A 22,111-nucleotide genomic window follows, 5' to 3' on the forward strand; every position below is an offset into this window, starting at 1 on the left:
ATATCACAATGGAAAGAAGGAAATATGAAAAAAGCAAGCATGAAAGAGGACATAGTAGGGAATTGCATTTTTAATGTCTTGTATACAAATAGTTGGGTCTCCGGAGAGACTACTCATCAATTAAGTGTGAAATTTAACAATTCAATAAATCTTGTTTATGCCAGTATTCTTGATCATTGAGATATTTTGGCACAAGCATGTCATAGTCATGTTATTAAAACACATGGGAGCCGTTTTAAATGGATGTATGTCTCCTTCAAGGAGGACAAGTTGAGAGTTAAAATTTGTCACCTTACCCATCCCCGTAGAACTTCGAATACTGTCACCCCTAATGACCACCAGTCTACATCAAAGGCATAGCCCATCCCTCCATTCATAAAGGACTGAAATATCTCTGGAGCTGAGAGGGAACACAGTGTATACAGACAGTTTAGCCTTTCACAAAAACACACAAGACACATACTGGAAGTGTTTCTGAAGGGATGATGAAATCAGCAGACATTTGATTTTGGCACCTTTTGCTGCAGCCTCTACTCGCACAGACTGACTACAGTATCGTTGTCACTCATGGAATTCTGCTTATATTTGAGTGTAGTGTTTTATGTTGGGAATCCAATAGTTTGTATTCTGCCAATCAGAATGCTTGCATTGTCAGAAGATCTCCATAATGAAGAATATCTAAGGTTTGATGTCAGAGCTCTTAAGTGCTTCCACGATAAAATAAAACCATGTATTATGGACCTTTTGTAAAAAACAACAACAATGATGCAAGAACAGAAAAGGAGCCTTCCCTCAACTGTCTCATGAAGTTGAAAGTACAGAAGTGTCCAACATGTATTTGAAAGCTGAAGAATAAACCCAAACTCAAATCCTGATCACTGTTGACGTTTCTCAAGACACAATAATATGCAGATTATATAATACAGCTGGACTGTTACCCATGTACGGCTTGGTTCCAGCTAAAGCCGTTGCTCGCTCTCCATCCTTTATTATTGTCGCAATGTTGAAATCTGTCAGATGAGCATGACCTGAGAGGAGACAATCCGACAATACTTGTTAATTTAGAATATTTAATGATTTATTTTGATGTGCAAACTAACCAAAAGAGAACAAACAAACACAAATATGCATACAATGACTTCCTTTTATACTGGAATTTAGATTTGTGGATATAGGATGTTAATATGGATGTATACACCTTGTATATTTTTTTTAATGTAATTTTATATTACCTGATAAATAATTAAGAGTGTTTTGTTTGGCCATAGATGGGAAGAATTAAGGTTTTACTTAACTGTACACGGTTAAAAAATAAATAAAGATATTGTTTTAAAAATCCTTCCTTTTTAGTCCCATATATATTGCAATGTAAAAAAATTCCTTAAAATCATATGAAATAAAAGGCAATTTTTTCCCCATTTGTTCACAAAACACACGTTTTGTATAAAGCACACAATAAAATGTATTTAAAACCCAATACAGTCAACCCATTGAGTCGGACTAGCTACAAACACCACCATGGCTAACTATGTTTGCGAAATTGGCCTTTGGGTATCCGTAGCAGGAATATGGTGGCCAAACATGTCTGTTTCCTGGAAGGACCTATGTAATATAATTAGAGATTACTAGACCTATGATTGTATTTTTTGTGTGCATTCTATGGAAATCAATAGTTTTTTTTTAACTGAATGAATTATTATTTCACCACTAGATGGTGCTAAAGACGACACACTGTCCTTTTACAAAATAGCGTGTAAAGTTTCCTTTAATTCTTGATGTTGGGCTTTTTTATGAAATTGTGGGGCGAAAAAAATGTAATATCCCTCCTTTAAATGATGGTAACATCCACATTACTTCACTTGCTGCCAAAACCAATTACCGGTATTTTACTTGTTTAATGATTAACATATCTCTAATGTAGCGTAATGCATGTAGTCTACAAAGGGACACCCTAGCTAACAACTGGAATCAGGAAATCAAGCTAACTTGCTTTACAAAACCAGATGACATCCTTACCTTGTTCATCCAAAAGAATGTTGTCTGGTTTGACATCTCTAAAGGAAACAAACACAAATACAACACAATAACTTTATTCAGTACATAAAGTCAATGCTATACTAGAAATGTATATAGTAATACAGTTATCAATCCGATCTGGTAAGTAGGAAACACTGAGATTCCATGTGTGTAGAAATTACTGTATATATTGTATATGTAAAAACCTGTGGGAGGTGTTTGAAAGCCAATCGTAAGTGTCAACTACATGTTGTTGCAACACGTTAAGTGTGTGTGTGTGTGTGTGTGTGTGTGTGTATGAGCATGGCCATCAGACGATAACAGGGAGGAAATTCTCATTTCTAATTGAAACTCTCTCAGAATGCATCAGAAGACTCCACAGAGGCTCGTGCTGGATTGTCAGCACATGCTCAATATTAGTCAGCCAGGCTATTGACACATCATATTTTAGCAGTTCCCAGCACGTCCTAGCCTGCCACATGATTAACACGGTGTGGGATACCAAATTAATGATACTACACACACTAGTATGCAGAACATAAGCATTTGTGGACCCATTACTCCCAATGTTCTAAGAACCAAAATGCTAAAATTGTGTGCCAAAAGGGGGATGGGGAATAGGAGTGGGGGAGGCCGTTATAGTGTAGCAGGCTGAAGGAGCACACATGCATATTCATAGCAGGACTTCTAAAGAAAAGCTACACTAATAACTCACTTTATTTAATGAATAAAATTCCCTTAACAGTTATGGTATTTTGTAGCAAGTGGGAAACCACTGGGTTTCTTCTTTGTTAACCATGAATACCCTGAGTGAGGAAATCAAATGAGACAAGATGTTGGTGCACTAAAATCCTGATGGCGACTACACAGGAGGGACTCATCCCTTTTCCTCTCTGACTAAAAGAACTAATTTTGCCTCCTTGGGCATAGCAGCAGCAGCAGCTGACTGTTGCTAGGAGACCAGAGACTTTCTTCCTTCAGCTAGTGCCACAAAATAATTGTATGGTGGTATTCTCCTGTCAAAAACTTGCAGGGTGGAACAAAACTGAAGAGCTTGGGGTGGCCATGGTTTGGATTATGGGTGTGAGAGAACACTGTGAGAAAAACAGAAAAGTGGATGCCAACGGAAGGGATGAAATAAAGTAAAAAGACTTTTCATGTACTGTTTCGACTGGCAAAGTGTGCAGAGTTTACGCTAAAGAGCTGCCTGTCATGTTGCAAAAGAAAGAAACAACAGTAGATATATACGGCTGTGTGAATTTGCTTTAAATGTCTATCAGGGATAATGTGTAGTAAATACTTTCCTTGCAGTTACACATACTGTATGTGCACAGCACACACAGACGGTAGGTACGCTGTAGCCCAAATGAGGGTTTTGAATAAGGTTCAAACTCTTTTTCTGCCTCCGATGGTTCTAAATTTGGGTCTGCAGGGAACTAGCTCTTTCACTGGCTTACAATTAATGATGTGCTCAGCACATTTGAACAATGGCTGCAGACTGAATGCCCACCATGGCTGCAGATGACAAATTGTTAACTGCTAATCTAACACATATGAAACCTTTTAATGAGAATATCGAAAAATGAAGGATATCATTTTACACAGTGCTTTTAAATTATTAGTGAACAATAACCGTCTTTCAGTTTGTACAGTTCACAATTAGACAGACGTCATTCACACCAACAACTGTTGATTTGTCTTATAATTACTGGTTAAGAAAAGACAAACATAAAAGCAAAACAATGATTCTGTATTGACAAGGTCAGGTGTGAAGAACTGAGTTTTATTTTTTAATATGTATATTTCATAGGGAGTGTACACAAAAAAACAATTTGTGCGGCTGTCGTTACGTTATCACTTGACAGTTCCCATAGAAAAATCCCCGGCTCAAGTTACTGAGATAGCACACGTTCACCTCTATTGGTCGCTTAAAGCTGGGATTAGTTTAACTCCACGCCTGCCCACCTCAGTTTGCCAGCAGTTATTTTGAGTGTTATCGCTCTTTTCATTCCACTGACACTCCTGTCAACGCATTGTTCCTGGCTGCCATCTGTGAGGCTGCAGATTTAGCTTAAAGCTAGCAAATCAACAAAGGAAGCAATGATTACAGTGAATATCACTCTTATAGCATGTTCTGATCTCAGAAAGGTCAAACATCTGGCTCTTGCAAACTTAGTTAAAATAAAACTTAATTTATGTTCACAATATGTGGTGCAGAAAATGCATGATGACAAGTACATGAAAATAAAATAGATTAACTCTGTACCTGTGGATGATGTGCTGGCTTTGTAGGTAGTCTAGTGCAAGTGTCATCTCACAGAGGTAAAGTTTAACAGCATCCTCGCCGAATGGCACACTTTGCTGCAGGTGGTAACGAAGATCTCCTCCAAGCAGGAGATCCACCACCATGAACATGTCCTCCTCATCCTGGAATGAGTACCTGACGTGGGATATGTGGTTGTTAAGTGAGGACACAGCACTAAGTCCCCGCTGGATTTTTAAAAGAAACACAAGCTGCACAAAAAAGATTACAACAAAGCATGCATCACTTGTGCAAAACTGGATTTGTTAAAAAAGCCCTATTACATTTTTTAAAAACCCAACATGACAGAATGAGAGATGTGCATTGAAATGTGAGTGTATGTTGGTTTTTGTGGACGAAATGCACCTTAGATTGCAGGCGGTTTGAGAGAGATAAATTAACAAGTGCCACTTTTTGGGGTTACATTTAAGCTCGAATGCAGCCCATCTTTGCTTGATGTGACTTAATTGAAAGCTGCTTTTGCTCCACCGTTGACACGTTAGTTAATCAGGCTTACCTAACCATGCACATCAAATTAAAACACAGGCTCTCAGTGAGAGGGTGGGGATTTGAAATGCTTCACACCATGATTTCTGCTCCATAAACTCACCAATCCTTAAAGCACATGGGTGAACAAATTATACACAGCAAAATTCAATATATCATCTTTGGAAAAAAAAGCAGATTTTTTTTTCTTGATTTGCAGATGAGTGGGTATTACAGTATATATTTTTAATGTGTCCATTTGCTTTTCTTTTCAACCCTCATGGTAAATTGCATTCCTGTTGTAACCCTCAGTATATGTCTCGTATTCACATTCTGACCATACCTCTTCAGATGCAATGCCTTGCATCTATAAACTGAGAAATGTGTGCAGTTTTTTTTTTCTTAAGAGTGAAAATTAATACAAGGACAAACACATATTCTTTCTTCAAAGGAAAAAAAAAAAATTTGAAGCACAGTTTGGTGCCTCTTCTGAAAGCCTTTGACTTGTCCCTGACTTTCATGTGATAGGGCAGATAATGGGAAGTTCTGCTTTGTATTGCTATTAAATAATTCAAAATTACATTTCCCCCTGCATACAAATGGATGGCCAGTCTTTGTATGATACATGAAGGAGAGCAGGAGCAAAGATGCAAAAATCATCTTCACTGTACCAGAGGCTGAGCAGATGGCTGGCCGCAGGATGCAGCATTTCTCACTGTCACCTTTTTATCACCTCATGGGCACTATCTGACTCACAGGAGACACTTGATAAGACAGCTTCCTCTGCCGTGGCACTCACAATCTCATTGCCCCATATTGATTAAAATTGTGCTTCCACATCTAGCACATAGAATTTGTTAGGAATTAGGGATTGCATAGAAAGTGAGCCGTTACAACGAACCTGAATCTAGTTCATTCAGGAAACACCGCATTGGGAGGGAAAAAAAACAACATGTCATCTAATCACTACTGTAATTCTGTGTGCACGGTTGCAAGTGGTTTAAAATGAGCATCATTTATGCAATGATGCATAATCAAAAGCTGGGAGAAGTTAAAATCTTAGGGAAGAAGTGAATGCCAAGCAGCAATCTGAGGTTTACGGAGATCCGTCCAAAAGCAACAAAAAAGAAGAAGAAGAAAAAAAAAGGGGCACTTACAAAGGTCAGAACAGGATTGGCCTGCTACAGTCGCAGCGACGAAAAAAGGAAGGTTATTTGGCTGGAAGGAGAACAAGGAAAGGGTTGAAATAATCAGGCCACAGTGACAAATGAGCACGGGGAAGCGGGGAAGAGGGAGCTCGAAGATGAGAGCAAGAGAAGAACAGTTTTGCGCCAAAGGAAAAACAAAAATTTCTGATCCTGTTGGCTGTGTTTGGTCTGCACAGTTACAGTGGCCTAGATGGAAGTGACTGCATCACTCCATCACAAGAGACCTGCAGGTAGTCCAGAGGATTTCTCCAATGGTGTGACCAAGCACTGTCCCTGCGCTCAGTGCCTGAAAACATAGCCCCAACTGTACACCTTCAGGTGTCCTGCCTTGACAAATGACTCTTGTATTATGTTCCCAAAATTCACTAGTTCTCGAAAAGTAGCAGCATCGTGTCATGTAAAACAAGTCATGTAAGTAATAACAGTATGTGAGGCACGCCAATTTGAAAGCAAATGATTTAGATTAAAATGTCAGCTTGTTTCGAATTCTGACTGAAGGTATAAAGGGTTACTTTGCTCCACAATTGCCAAAAGGCCTTGTTACACCCAAGCCTGAAATCAATATTCTTAATGGCGTCTGAGCAGGACGCAGCACATCTATCCTCTCCACTCCTCTTGCTCAATTGGTTTCTGATGAGGGGATGAATAAACAGGAGGAAAAACACCATCCTGCCCTTCACGTTACCAGCTTCAGTAAAATAAGTATGTATGTATGTATATATATATATATATATATATATATATATATATATATATACACCCTTGCTGCCCTATCAATAGTTCGACAAAGCAAAGGCAACATCCTTTGGCCGATGATTCTGTGGGGAAAACTGATAATGCTGACTGAGGGATTTGCTGTTGTGCATAAGGCAACATTTCTCATACCGAACAAAACTCTTAAACCACAGAATGGTGAAAGGTGACCTCTAAACTGTAGGTTTGAAACACGTGAGTGAAAAAGTCAGTCTTCCCATGCGCCAATCCTCTGAAGGATTTGACACGTGTAGTACATAATACCCAATCCTTACCCCTCCAAGGTAATCCATTCAACATTACCTCGACTCCTACACATACTTATGGAGTGAGGGACCAGCCGCAGCAATTACAGTGGGTTGTAAAGTCAACATCAGCTCTGCTTAAGGCAGCCTTTACCCAACTGATGTGATTCACAAGCTAGCCTTTTAATGATTTTGCTCTGCAACTGCAGATAGGAGAACAAAAGCCCAACAGATTTCAGGATATCTCAGTGAAAGTCAGAGTTAACTGTGTGCGCGTGTGTTAAGGATGGAGGAAACCCTTACAAATCCTTTTTCAGTCCCAATATATCCCATATCCAAAATACTACCCCAGCATTGGTTTCAACAACTCTCCTGTTTGCGTTCATCACTACAGTACTAGAGAAATCATTATTTCCTGTGACAGCTGTTTGGTGTGTTCCTTCCTAGTGACTACAGATGTGTATGTGGCTCCCTCCTGGCATGGTCTCAAGAAAAGCACTTCTGAAACGATATCAAAGCTGGTGTTTCTCACATGTTTGCTTGAGAATAGACATCCCCAATTCCCCAGCGGCTCTACTGCACATCCATTAACAATTACTGGCTTGCCCAATTGCTAAGCAACTGAAATCGCAACACTAAAGGGGTAAGCCCATGAACATCTGAATCGGTTAGATGTACTGTATAGGGTTTTCACGTTCACACTTGGCGAATTAATTTACATTTCTACCTGTTATAAAATAAAGGAGACATGGGCAAGATGAAGCAGAGGATTCATTAGTCTTGTCTCATTACCTGTACAGCAGAGAGGCTGTCAAAGCAGCAAATAACTCAAGCAGATTCAATGCAACGCAGACTAAACGTCATACATTGAACATCTTAAAAGTTATTTATTAAAACTGGGCAGAAATAAATTAAATTGGAATAAAACTCAACAGGTGTTTCCCGTCTCATTGAGCTGCCTTTCTTAAACCAGACTTGGACACCACCACACCGCCAGATCGTGAACACTCGACGAGTCTACGATGAGTTTGCACATCCAGCCACTCAGTAAATTTTTTGGCTGAGACATTTTGGAATACCATTCCTGACTTGTATTCGTTCCTTATTCCCAGCCTTGCTACCTTGCCAACACTCCCAAAACCTTCTCGCTTCCAACGCTGTTTACCCAAACTCAGCTCTTGGCTCTCCTTCGCCAACCAGCAACTGCCCACCTATGATGAGCAACTCTACCACCATCTTTGGTGAAATAAATATTACATCATCTCAATCTGCTTATTCCCTCACATTTCTGCACTTGGGTCCCCCCGGCACCGGAATCCTGACAGCCTGTCTAATGCAGTGTGCCAGACTGCCAGCCCTCATCCTGCTCCACAAACTGCTGGGCAAATGGCTAGTCCATCTTTGGTGAGAATTGTAACCAGTGGGCTGGATCTCGCCAAAAACTTCTTGTCTCACTCAGCGGCCGAATTCTTGATTGTACTAGATAAAAAAAATAATAATAATAATAAAAAAAAGAGTCCAATGTGTGAAAAACAAGCCACGAGTCCCCAGACATTGGACACCTTTTTTTTGTAGCGCATTGATGCATCACTAAACACAAACCCAATCAGGTAGGTATCATTTAGAAGAAGCTAACGCTGTTGCCCACATTATTCTCCCTAGGGCCTAGTGAAACCAGCATATTTCATCAACAAGCCATCCAAATAAACTTTTACATCAATTTGTGTAGCGGTGTGGCACCTGACATAGCTAAGTCAAACACTACCCCTTTTCCATGTAGACAACTTAGTCAAATGTGATCATAACATTAATACGAGAAGCTAATGCTGGTTACACTGTTAGCGAACACTAATCTGTGCTAGCACTGCCTTTTGGCTTTGACATGAAAGTACTTCAACTGCTACGTCAGAGGTTATTTCACTTTGGAACTTTGGCTGGCATAGCTGGTAAGCCATTGGCGGAGAAACTCAGTGTAAAGGTGGTTATGTTAATGAAGTGCAAAGCAGGTACTTAGTAACTCAATACAATCGTTAAGATGTCAATTTTCCATAATATGTCCCCTTTAAAGACCAATAGCACATTTGTTAATCCGTACAACATCCTGAAAATATTGCTCAAACATTGGCAGTGGTGGATGGACTTTGTACATGCTTGAAAATCCCAGTCACCTGGGCAATCTGACGATTCCTGACATACCAAGGCTGGGGAATTCCAAATTTCGGTTTCAAAATTAGACCCCAAAAAATGAGGAAGTGTTTGTTTCTAATTTGTGAGTTGCTAAATATATTCTGTAGGTATTCAAACTAATTCTGTATAAACAGCAGTAAGCAGAGCACCACGCATGGCAAACTAGATCACGGACGACTTTGGCAGAGAAACACTCGAGATGGGAATTGAACTATAAAAAAATATACAAGCTCAGTACTGTACACTGGTTAAAATACCCTCAGTTTGATCTAGTGCTGTGGGTTCTCAAGATGGCTACCTTTAACATCTCACAATTAGACTAAATGCTTTGTCGCCACACTTCTAGTTACTAACTGCATATTATGAGACCATCATATATGATGTGTGAGAGACAAAATATTTTTTCTGTGAGTTTCTGGAGAAGATGGATGCACGCAATATCATGCTACCAATTACAGGAGCGTTAAGTGCTTTGTGCAATATGCCATGAACGGCGTGCCAGGTCCCCAATTACATTTAGAAATGTGTCCCACTCGGAGATGAGCGTTGAATAATGAAAGCAGCCGCCACTCACTGATTTATCCAACTCGAGGGAGAACTGAGGTCAACTCAAAGCATAATAATTGCCAAATGTGTATGCGCACTTCCTGAATGCAAAATATCTTGTGTAAATTATCAAAGTTAATACTTGTGATCTCCGTAAATCATTTGTAAAAGTTTTATTCCTCTCTGTGCCAAATCATGTGTTTGCAATACCAGGTGCATTATATCCACAAAGAATGTACTGTCTCTGTTTCAGGTTTCAACTAAACATGCATCCCTTGCGAGTTTCTTTTGGCTGGGCATACATGCAGACAACAGACAAAGCATTGCATTCCACATTGAAAGTGTAAAAAACATAAGATAGTCACCAGAGATTTACTAAAAAAATATGTTCAATTTCCTGTAGAATCTCAAGCTCTCTAAAGACGTTTCGGACCTCATCTCTTTCTATACATTGTTGTTTGTTCATGTACTTCATGGCATACATCTTCTCTGTGTCCCGCTTTTGCACGATGCATACCTGGAATGTAAGTGATAGAATGAAGTGATGGAAGAATGAATGGAGAGAAAAATGGAAAAGAATTGGTCAGTAATATATTCAAAGCACAATAACATAATGTACAGTATCTGATCCAAAAGAGGAAAGCATTAGCTAGATGCCTGCTGAGATACTAAAGACTAATTTCAATAATCACAAGAACAGGCCGAACAGCAACGTCAGAGACACCACAATCAGACTTACAAAATTAATGTTGCATTCTAGACTGAGGGGAAGGAGGTAAGTTCCCATTTTGTCAAGTCAAAAGTTTAATTAAAAAAAACCCCAACCTTGATAACCTCAATATGGGTTTCATTTAGCAATTTATAAACATAATATTTCCATGTAGAACAGTAAATACAGACAAATATACTTTATACAATCTTACAGTGAACCCAAATTTATCGCAGGGATATGTTCCAGACCTACACACAATACTGAAGGTTTAAACAAAAAAAATAATAATAATTATAATAAAAGACCTCAACTCATCTACGGTTTCACTGAACTTTTTATGTCGCTTTTTTTCCTGCCAAAAACAAACCACAAACTCTTGCCATTGCCTCCTCTTCACTTCCATATTTGTTTACTCTGAAATCACATTTACTCTCAAGAGCTGCTGTGGGAATTTCCGTCTGACAGTTAGTACAAAATGCTGCAGTTAGACTTCTGACAAGGACGAGAACATTCGACCATATTAATCCCGATACTCGGTATGACACGGTCCACTTGAAACCTTTGTTCACACCACGCTGGTCTTTTGGTGAAAAACTGACGAACTAAGCATTGCCGGAAGGGTGTTTTCGTCCGTCAATGTAATTTTCATTACGTGAATAAATATAACAACATTTTGCTGACGGATTGACAAATGACGGATGCCCATTTCAAAAGGCGGAAACATTGATGGACGCTCATTATGCTGAGCAATCGACGAATGATGGATTGATGATTGCAATGCTGTTCTGCTTCAAATATTGACAGATTGACGATGACGGAAGGGTGTTCCGACGATCGCCGAAGGACAGACGCTCAAACTTCATTGAGGTCCCCACCTCTGCAAATTTTGAAATTAAGTTCAGTTCATAGATCATATTTGAAATTTTTCGAACTAAGTTCATTGGTCCAAAAATGAACTAGTTCATAGTACTTGGTTTTATTCTTATTTTCATAAGATGGATTTGGCTAACCTGGTACCTCAGTGATTGTATTTTGTGCCATGTCATGTGTTAGTACTACAATAAACATACATTGAAAAAATGCAACTTTAAATATATCTTAAAATTACATTGACAAATAAAATTTAGTGAGAAGAATGTAAATGTAAACGTTGCTTACTCGTATTTAAAAATCAAACAATCGCCACTGGACTTGGAAACCTCTTAATCAGTTTATTGGCATCTGTCATTTTCTTTCGAGTTGAGTCACTTGACAACCCTCAGCATTACAACACACAGCTCCAGGCCATCCCTTGTAGCAAAATGATCATTGCACTCATCGCAGACCCAGTTTCACTTTGCTCTAAGCAAGGCCATCTGCACTGCACCGTGCTGGATGGGAGTCTAAATGACAAACAAAATACTCAAGGTCCTTCCTCCTTTCTGGTTACAAAAAAAAATACAACCTCTTACCAAGACATACACAATAACCCGTTAATGTAAAAAATAAAATAAAATCATGCTAGTGCCAATAGTGCCATGTACTTGGTTGAACAGCATGCCATTTTTTAGAGGCACTCTGGCATTTCACTGGCTCAGGACCTATTTTAGACATCTTCTTCATAGCACTGTGAGCTAAAGCCTAGCATTCAAGTCAAGGATTATGTAAATATTGTGACAGCTACCCTTACCTTCACTCAGAGTACATACAATATGAACAGCACATTTCACAATACAGGTACAGATGATGAATTCCACACATTCTGAGCCACTAGCACAAACCAAATCGCTTGGGTCAATCTTAAGAAATGACATATATACATTTTCTAAAAGGACATCAAAATGCTTTCCAATGATGTATAGATTAGGGAAGTTTGGTAATATTTGGTGAATATATTGTATGTCAATTTAAAGATCACAAATTATGTAGCAAATTTTTTTTTTTTACAGAAAATGATAAAACCACAATCAAAGCTGTTGAAATGTACTCCTTAGGAACACATACTAGCACTTACCAAATGTAAATTAAATTAACACCACATATTCCACATAACATGACATTTACAATCCCAAATGATCATACAGATAGTCCAACAGAAAATTCATTTGTGAAATTAAATAAATAAATAAATAAATGGATAAATCATTGGTCTGTCTGTCTGTGTGGCCCAGTACCAAATGGCTCACGGACCAGCACTGGGCCATGGACCAGGTTGGGGATCATTGGTTGGGAACTGTCGCACTTGTTAACATAAAAGTGGATAAATACTTTATGTAAATACTGTTGTATCTTTTAATTCATTAATAAAGTACTTCATTAAGTTATTGGAAGCTTAAAATATATTAGTATTCTACTTAGATTGTAAAACATTGCATCATTGATTTGATGTTCTTTTTCTTTGTTTTTGTTTTTTGTCTGCAACATTTAGTATTACATGTAAATTTAATTCTGCCATTAGGTGGCATTAGACTTTCATGTTGGGCATTGATTTTCAAGTAAAATTGCCTTTTCAAACATAATGCCCCGATCATGTCTTGTGTGTCATGTGTATGGCTTGACCATGTTCTCCGTATCTTGTTAGACCTGTCTTATTAAACATGATAATACGGTCAAAGGTTGTGTATTATGTAAGCCCAACCGTCACTGTCAAACATGTAGCGATAGCTCTTCCTTGCCTGGAATTAAGATCTCTGGTCAGCACATTAAAATTATAAAAGTTCAAAAGGATTTATTCATATATTCATAGAAACTATAAGCAATCCAGTGCATTAAACTAGCTTAGTCTGGAGAAGGAGAAATCAATATTTTAGGGTCCACAAATGTGAGGCAGATTTTTTCCAGTGTTTTCAAAGCTATTTGCATATAAATTGAGACATTTCACCTAAATTGGAAACAGTACAGAGTAAAGATTGAAGCAAATCTCTGTGAAGTGTTGGTTTGGGACAGAGACAACAAGAGAGACCACCGCTCCTATTCATTCAGGAATAGCCTACCCTCAAATTAACACAAGTCAAACAAGCCATTATACTTAAAAAAAAAATATATATATATATATATATTTATTTATTTTTTTAATTAAAGTCTAATTTATCCCAATGGAACATGATAAGGATGTGCTTTTTATATATTTTCAACAAGCACGTACGTTAACAACAAATACGTGTTGTTATTGCACTGGTCAACAGTAAAACTATCAGGGGTTAAACTGCTGTTTATTTGTTTTTCACCTTCATTTAAGTAGGGAAGGGGACATGGTGGAGGGGGGGGGGGACACACTGAAAATCAGTTTCGAGCAGCTGTGTTTGCATATTGCATCTTATTACTGGGAGTTACGGTCCAGGCGACACAATATTCAGTACGGCAGCTGATGCATGCTGCATGAGGCGTAGTGAAAAGAAAATTTGTTTCTGTCAAGGACAAAGTACAATTGAAGTTAAAACAAATATATATGTATGCTTTATGGGCTTGGAGTGAGATGCTGTCACAATGTTGGCTGTAATCTTTGACCACCAGCTGCGCATAGCACCTGTTTAGCTCTCCCAAATAGCTTTTCAGAGGTGGTGAGACAGGCATGTGCGCACACACAAAAACAAATTGATTTCTCTCCAGATGGAAGAGTGGTGTCTATCTCATCAGTATCCTCAAAGACAGCTGCCCAAATATATTACATTGTATAATACCACAATAGCTTCATTGCTCACTTTTAATACTTTTGATCTCTGAGGCATGTCAGTAACTTTTTCTTTTTTCTCAAAACATTCATTATTGAATCAGCATGAAGGGGAATAATACTAATAACTTGACGTGCAGTTTCTGTAGAAATTGCATGTGAATGCATGTGCAATGCTTATGAAGGATAATGAAAGATAAATTAAGTGCAAATTACAAATTATAATTTTTTAGATGAATGATAAATAAAACACAACTCTAACTGCAAACAGTCTAAAATGGAATTTGAACACTTCTCTTCTGTTTACTGGTTAAATGCTCAACCTGTGCCACAGTGAATTTGGTGTCGATCTTGAAATGTGAAATGGTGGTGAAGGAAAATATGGAGGGATGTAGAAAAAAATTATGTGAAATCACAAATATAATGGGTGTTAAATAATTAGACAATGATTATTATATGAAATAATCTATGAACTGAGATTAAAATGTGCTCCAAGCGGGATTTGAAAACAAATCTTCCATGCAGTAGTCATATGCTTACCACAGCACTATTGTAGATTTGGAAGTGTCTGTGACATTGCAGTACAATACTGAAAGCTGCCATGTTGAATGAGTGAATTTACATTAAATTACATTAAATATAATAGGTGTTAAATAATTAGACGACTATTTCTGAAATTAAAGTTGGGATAAAATCTGCTCCATCCAGGATTTGAACCATGTTCTCACATACCTCCACGGTGAAAGGAGTGTACTTAAAAGAACACACTCCTTAAAATTCATTTCCAGTATTTGATTAGGCATTGTGTATGGAGAATAAAAGTGCAAATATCTCTGGCATTTTATTCCCCGATTTTTTTTCTAAACCGATCAACTCACTTAATCCCAGCTATTTTCATTGGAGTAACCCCTTCAATAACAGCCGTTTTACTGGATTTTGACTGATCTTGCAAGGCCCACACAATATTGTGTTCTATTGCTCTCGAAACCTGTAACATACTAAAATAAAGATTAGACTCTCTTCTTTTGTTTATATGCAGTAGCGAACGACGCGTGCATGTCCAAATTGTCCAATTTACATAATATTCATCATAAATCGCTTCTGACAGATTTATCTGCAATAACATTCAATTCAATACCATGAAGCAAAATATACGTATAGGAAGGATTGCGAAATAACAAAACCATTTTTGCATTACCCGTCAGCAGATCTGTATATCTAGAGAGTATCAGAAACTGCTGGGGGGTTTTTAATCCACAGGTAGTGAATTGACACTATGAAATCTTCATGCGGGTGCAGTACATTCAGTAAAGCAGCCAAACCTTATCACAACTGTGTGCATAGCTGCAATTTTTGTGTCTGTCAGTATAACATTCATTTTGATCAACTGTATGCAAGATATTCCATAATTCCATTATTTTGCGTATCTACTGACAGTAACAGACATTTTCAATATGTTCACAAAATAGCTTGAGAAGTCAACGTAACGCATAATACATCTTGAATTCGTTATGAAAGATAAAGGCTTAATAAGTGAGTTTTATAATAGGAGTTATAAATAAATCAATGGAGGTAAACATATTAACAATATTCATCCATTCTAGCTATCCATTTATCAAGCAGGTGATAGGTCACCTAGCCAAGGAAAAAAACAATGACAGAAAAGTATCAGGAGCTCATGACTCTAAAGCACCAGTATAAATTCTATTTTTAGCTTTAAATATTTAATCACCTAGATCCGAGTCATAAAGTACTACTTTTGTGTCTTCTGTATATAGTCAGAATGGAGAAATTATTTAATGGCTTCTCTCTTAAAGGCATGACCGGCATTGTTTGTTTAGTATTTCTTCTTATTGCTTACCCAATTCTCTACGCTACAACACAGTGTGAAATATACTGCACCATGAGAGATGACATCCATCATTCTACAATTAAGTTTGAGATTGATGTTAGGACAATTGGTTTAACACACATTGCCAGTGAGCAGTAATTGGCAAAGAATTGTGTAGGCAGAGGTTGGCTTGTTGAAATGCAATTGTGCAAGCTTACACACACACACACACACACACACACCCCACACACACACACACACACACACACACAAACGCACAAATGTGCGCAATCAAAATGATGTCGAATTTGGGAGGACTCTGAGTGAGACGAGCAAGGCAAACAGACTTTCAAGGTCTGACGAATATGTCATCCACAGAGTGGAGAGAATAATTTGCTCTTATAAGCGAAGGCTGATTCATGACATTACAAAATGCCACCCATGTCATGAATCAGACTTCTGATTCATTCAAAATATTTCGCAAAGGATTTTAGATCTGGGGGGGAAAATGTGTTTTAAAAATGATGGTTTTTAGAGAACTAATAAAAGGCGTTAAAACATTATTTAATGCCTCACACTATTTAATTAAAGAATCCCGATTAAAACCAACGATAGCGCGTGGCACAAGTACTGTCCATTCATCCATTTCCGCTAATCCTCACAAGGGTAGCGGGTGAGCTGGAGCATATCCCAGCTAACTTTGTGCAAGAGGTAGTGTACAACCTGAACTGTCCGCCTGAACTATATTATATAGGACTCTAGTATTGGTGGCTAAAAATAGAGCTGTAATTAGCTGTGTGTGACTGTTCTGTTTTTACACAGCATAACACACAAAGCACATTATCTCCATGTAATACAAAATCTTCCAACATAAATATTTTTTTAGCATTTCTATACAAAAAAAACAGAAGGCTTATCATGGATATTTGTTCAAGATTTTTCAAAGGTGCTTAGCAAATTTATTGGCCATACATTGTCAGATAAACCCAGTGAATCAAATCAAATGTGGTTATTAAAAGGGGGAATTCTGTGCAAAACTAATCATTCCACATTGAACATTGAAAGCTCATATATTGACTCGCTCTCGTCATCTGCTGCCTAAAGTGAAAGCCTGTTGTAACTAAAGGTTGGTGAGAGTATAAACTGCCACACTCTTCAAAATACCCTTTTTTTTCTCGTAATATTCGTGAAAATGTGCTTGCATTTATGACGTTTTTTTGTGTTTCCTTTTTAAAGACATAAACTGGCGAAGACCCGCATGGAGCTCCGGAGAGCAAAAAGGGAGAAAAAAAACCTAACAAACACTTAATCATCTTCTGACCTTTCCAAAAGAGCTGGTGTCTTCCGGCATGACGAGGTGTTACAGCCATCCTCTCTGTCCTTTGCTCACCAGGATCTCATCTCCTGTTTCCTCCACCCCCACATATTATACATCCACTGTATTTCACACTGGGTCCTAATGAGCACTTACTACTACTGGTAAGCAATTGTGTGTACGGTTGAAATCTCCACGAGCTGAGCTCCTGCGCTACTTCTGACCTTCCTTAACATTGTCCCTCAACCTCCCTCTGTGTTTATTTTTTCATCTGACTCTTGGTATCAAAGAGCTGTCACTAAACTCCTGTCAGTGTCAATGACTGTCATATCACTGACTTTTTACGATCCTCGAGCTCGCCATCTGAAAGCCTTAATGAGCCCTGTGGAGGAGAAAGCTGTCTCCTTCACCTCCAAGAATCCAAGTACTGAGGGGGCTGACACACAGGGAAAGGTAAGATGGTGGGGGCAGGTAATTATCTTTTCCGGGGCACTGCATGGCCATCCAACCCTATAGAAGGCGTGTTATAAATGAGCTGCCATATACCCTCCACTGCTGTGGATATAATTACACCAACCTACCATCATTTATTGCCCAACAGATATAAAGAAAGCATGATCCGAAACAGAGGGAGGATAGGAAGCTTGAGATTTCAAACTAACAATCTCAACTCAACTTTGCACATTTATACCCATAAAGAACACTTAAAAAGAAAATATTAGTCTTACATATGAAATAATTGTAGGAATGACTTGTCATAAGACTGGACTTGGGTTATATCAATCAATGTAAATGATTGGACAGGCAGATACTGTACATGCTGTGTTGTCTTATTTTCAAAACATTACCCTACTTGCGAAAACGTTCCATAAGAACATAATGGCATCAATACAATTGTAGTACAATTGTAGTTTTTGGTTTGTGTAAAACTAGGGCTGGGCAATATGACTGAAAAGTGTATCACATTATAAGTATTTCATTTCATCAGTTGATATTGATTATCGCTAATTATAGAATTATTATTTTTTTTTTACTTAACTTTTCCAAAAAAAAGACCTGGAGAAAAAGGTGGTGAATTTAGGCAAATGTAAAGAGGTGAATTTAAGCAAATACATTTTAACATGTAATATTTAATCTTTAATAAGAGGTCAATGCAACTACAAAAACATCGTCTGGTCATTTATTTCAACGACGTTAAACCACACTTTCATGCATGTATGCACTTCTTCGTTGGTTCGGCTGCTTCTTCGGATGACAGTAAACCAGACTCTCAAGAACAGTTCTTTGTGCTCAAAACACAAAGTGTGCTCAAAATGTCCTCTTACGTGCTTGTAATTGTAGCACAAATCTCACGCCACACTGTAGCCTCTGTCTACAACACGCATAATGCCAGGGTCAGAATTTCCTTCCTGATTTTTTTCTAATGACCATTTTATTGAACACATTTTGCATTGGTATTGATCATGTGTCTATTGCTATATGTACTAACATTGAATTATCGCCCAGTGATACCACCAACTTTTTTGTCATACCATGAGTATTCCATGAGCAGAAGGTAACATACAGTAACTGATTATAAAATGAAAATCATTTTATTTCGTGTCCTTAATTCGAACGTCACTTGACAAGAACAATATTCACACCCACTATAGCAGTTTTACTTTCTTTTCATCAGTCATCTGAGCTTGAATGAGATACTTGAGTTGACACGCGGCTGTTGTGATTCTGGCGCAGCTGTGTGATCTTGGAAATAAATTATTAAATGTTTCCAAGTACCCCCTGCAATGTGCTATTGCTAACGTACCCCTAGGGGTAAGCGTACCCCTGATTGGGAAACGCTGGTGTAGAGCATAGTTGTGAAACTCCGGTCCTGGAGGGCTGCAGTCCTGCAGGTTTTGGATGTTTCCGTTCTCCATCACAGCTGATATATGATCAGCTCATCAGCACGCTCTGCATAAGCCTGATAACGATCCTGCTGATTGGAATCAGCTTGTGTTGGAAGAGGGAAACCTCCAAAACCTGCAGGAGTGCAGCCTTCGAGGACCGGAGTTTGACACCTATGGTGTAGAGTAAGATTTTAGTTTACTATTATGCCACCGTTATGTCAAGCAATACTTAAGGCGCTTTTATCACTACAAATGAAGTAAGCTGACAAAAGTCAAAGGGGATCTGAAATACATACATTTTAAAAACATGAAAGGTCTAATTCTCCCCCTCCCAAAAAAAGTCTAGGTCATAAAGTGTAACAGAAGCCTAAGGACAAATTGCATAATATAGTTTCACAAACTATCAAATTAAAAGAAGATTCTGGGAGCTGTATAGCCTGCAGAGGCTTTTGTGGATGTTAAGCTGAATCGTGACAATAAAGAGATTGGAAGAAAGAGTTGGGTGTAAAAAGGAGGGGCCTAAAAGGCAAGACTAAAACAGGGGTGAAGAACAGAGAAAATATAATGTCAGCAATGCATGTGCATGGCTTTGGAAGAGGACAGATCTCCTCTCAGCTCTAACAGAATGCAACACAATGTGCATTCATTCAACTGTTAAGTAGAGAAGTTTTTACTTTGTGCACAAGTTGAGCGCATAAACAAAGTCACCACAGATGTCCCCAAAATGTCCATGACTTTCTTAATCTTTATTCTATTATCAAAAGGTTCGTATTAGTGGTTTTCCGATTGATCGCAATCGGAAGATTTCTGAGGACTGACCACTATCACAATGATATCCATCCAACCTCACATTCACACTAACGGTTCTTTCAGAGTCTTCACTTAACCAAACCAATTGATTTTAGACTCTGGGAGGAGCACGCTATCTTCTGCTGGTGATGCAGCATTTAACTAAACCACTGGACCACCATAACGCGCGAGTCATATATCATGTTTTATACATGTTTGGAAGACCCCACTTGGGTCTTGGTCCGCACACAGCATATTCCCTTCAGTGTCAGAAAAGTGACAGCAGTTTGGTGGAAGAAAGGAATACATCACATTAACATAATTTTGCATGGTAATGTATTCAGCATTGGGAACGACTTTCCACAACAGAGAGACATATTTGTTGGGGGGCTGGGGGGGGGGGGGGGGGGGGGGGGGCGTTTAGAGAGGAGCAAAATGGAATGAATTTACAAAAACACGCAGAGACAAAAGGCTTAACAAATATTTGCCACCATATTTAGGATTCAAAATGAAGATAAACTACTATAATCTCTTGAGCCCAATTGTGTTGACACACACACACAGCAGCACATCTCACCCCGGTATTACTTCTTAGCTCAAAAAACAACAACAACAAAAAAAAACATACATTCATCCTAAAAGATCTGTTCATCATCAATCTGATATGTGACCAGCAAAATGGACGCCGTTTAAAAGTACTGCTGTAATTTGTTTTTACATTGTAGATCTCACACACACACGGGAAACAAGTTGCTTTATTCAGCACAACCAGACTCTCCTCTGTAATTAAACGTAGATATGGGTCAAAACATCCCAGCAGGTTTGCTGGCATGGGCTGAAAAGCAAATCGACTATTCTCTAAGTGACTTTTATTAATTAGTCTTTCGAAGTCAGAAAATAATATATCTTGTAAGCTTTAAGCTTAATGTAATGGGAAGTTCTCTCACTCCTTGGCAGAGATTAGGACTGTGCTCGCCAAATGATGGGTACACAACAAACAACTATTGTAAATCAAGGGTGTACAATATTCAAAGTACTACTAAAAAGCTTGAGGATACATTACCTTTCCAAAGCTGCCCTTCCCAATAGCCCGCAGTATCTGAAAGTGGTCAAAGTTCACTGCAAAGAAAAAGAAAAAAAACATTTCACTATTATAAAAACTGTCACAATATAGGATAATAAACATAGTTTACCAACAATGTCAAAGTCCCAGTTAAAGTTGTTAGTTTTAGTTGAGTGACTAGCTTACATTTTACCTACCATATAAGGGTTTGGTTTGGTTTGTGTTAGTTTTGAGGGACCCTTTTATAGCACAAATTCCTAAATCGAAGCTTCACACACACACAAAAACAGTTGGAGATGATAGTGTGTAGTCCGCTACAGCCAAAATAAGTCATGTTTATTGAAAAAGAATGACAAAAAAAGAAAAAAGAAAATATGTTTTCTGGCCGCAGATTATTGTAATCATCTTAGACTTCTTTAGAGTCAGTCGTCAAGAAAACCAATCCTTAAATGTTACCTGCTGGTAGCAATGTTGAAAGGGAAAAACAAGCTAGTTGAATCATTTGTTGGATCTCAATAAGAATGAGTATGGCGCTTCCTTAGGGCTGCTTGTGAAACAAGGAGATCCTATGTTTACCAAAAGAGAAACGTCATTATTTTTCCGAGGTTTTAGTGAACGCTTTATATGACAAGACCAAGCAGCATGCAGCATAATAGGATTTCATCTATCAAAAAGAACGTGAAGGAACAACATCTTCCCCTGTTGGGTTACGAAGCTGCTGACACACCAGGATGATATGCTGAGTGGGCTCCCCTGTCATCCGCAGTGGGAGATTGGCTCCTGTGGAGGAGCTTCTACTGGCAAGAAGCCCATGCCATGGCAAACGTGCTGTTCTGAAATGCTTAGGGTGGACCTTTAAGTACTTGGGAAAAAAATACGTCTAAATGAAAGAATCTGTATCACGCTATTTTAAGCCCTCACACAATTAACTATAGGCATATGTGTACGTTTTAATGATTACATTTGGCATAATGGCGATGTCATTTCAGATGAAATAAATAAAATAAATAAATAAATTTAGTGGCTATTTTTCTAAGCCGGAAGAAAGACGCCTGGTTCACTAAAACTAGTGTTGTTCCGATTCTGTTTTTTAACCCCTGATACCGTACCGATACCAAGTTTT

General features: G+C 38.3%; 1 protein-coding gene across 5 annotated transcripts in view; it reads right to left on the bottom strand.

Moving 5' to 3' along the window:
- stk32c (serine/threonine kinase 32C) overlaps positions 1 to 22,111 on the bottom strand; it is a 53,247-nt gene that overhangs the window by 15,713 nt on the left and 15,423 nt on the right. For all 5 annotated transcript variants that reach the window (XR_015096797.1, XR_015096796.1, XM_086092273.1 and 2 more), the window contains exons 2-7: positions 20,989 to 21,044; positions 10,109 to 10,260; positions 4,283 to 4,456; positions 2,017 to 2,054; positions 939 to 1,028; positions 297 to 400 (exon numbers count right to left, since the gene is read on the bottom strand). Coding sequence is in view for 3 of the 5 variants with exons in the window: in XM_086092273.1 (XP_085948399.1) it covers positions 297 to 400; positions 939 to 1,028; positions 2,017 to 2,054; positions 4,283 to 4,456; positions 10,109 to 10,260; positions 20,989 to 21,044 (614 nt within the window). In the remaining 2 variants the exon portion in view is untranslated. The remainder of the gene's footprint in view (positions 1 to 296; positions 401 to 938; positions 1,029 to 2,016; positions 2,055 to 4,282; positions 4,457 to 10,108; positions 10,261 to 20,988; positions 21,045 to 22,111) is intronic.

Source organism: Leptonotus elevatus, chromosome 13 (assembly GCF_054856555.1).
Source record: "Leptonotus elevatus isolate MCC_2025b chromosome 13, RoL_Lele_1.0, whole genome shotgun sequence".
Classification (NCBI taxonomy): domain Eukaryota; kingdom Metazoa; phylum Chordata; class Actinopteri; order Syngnathiformes; family Syngnathidae; genus Leptonotus; species Leptonotus elevatus.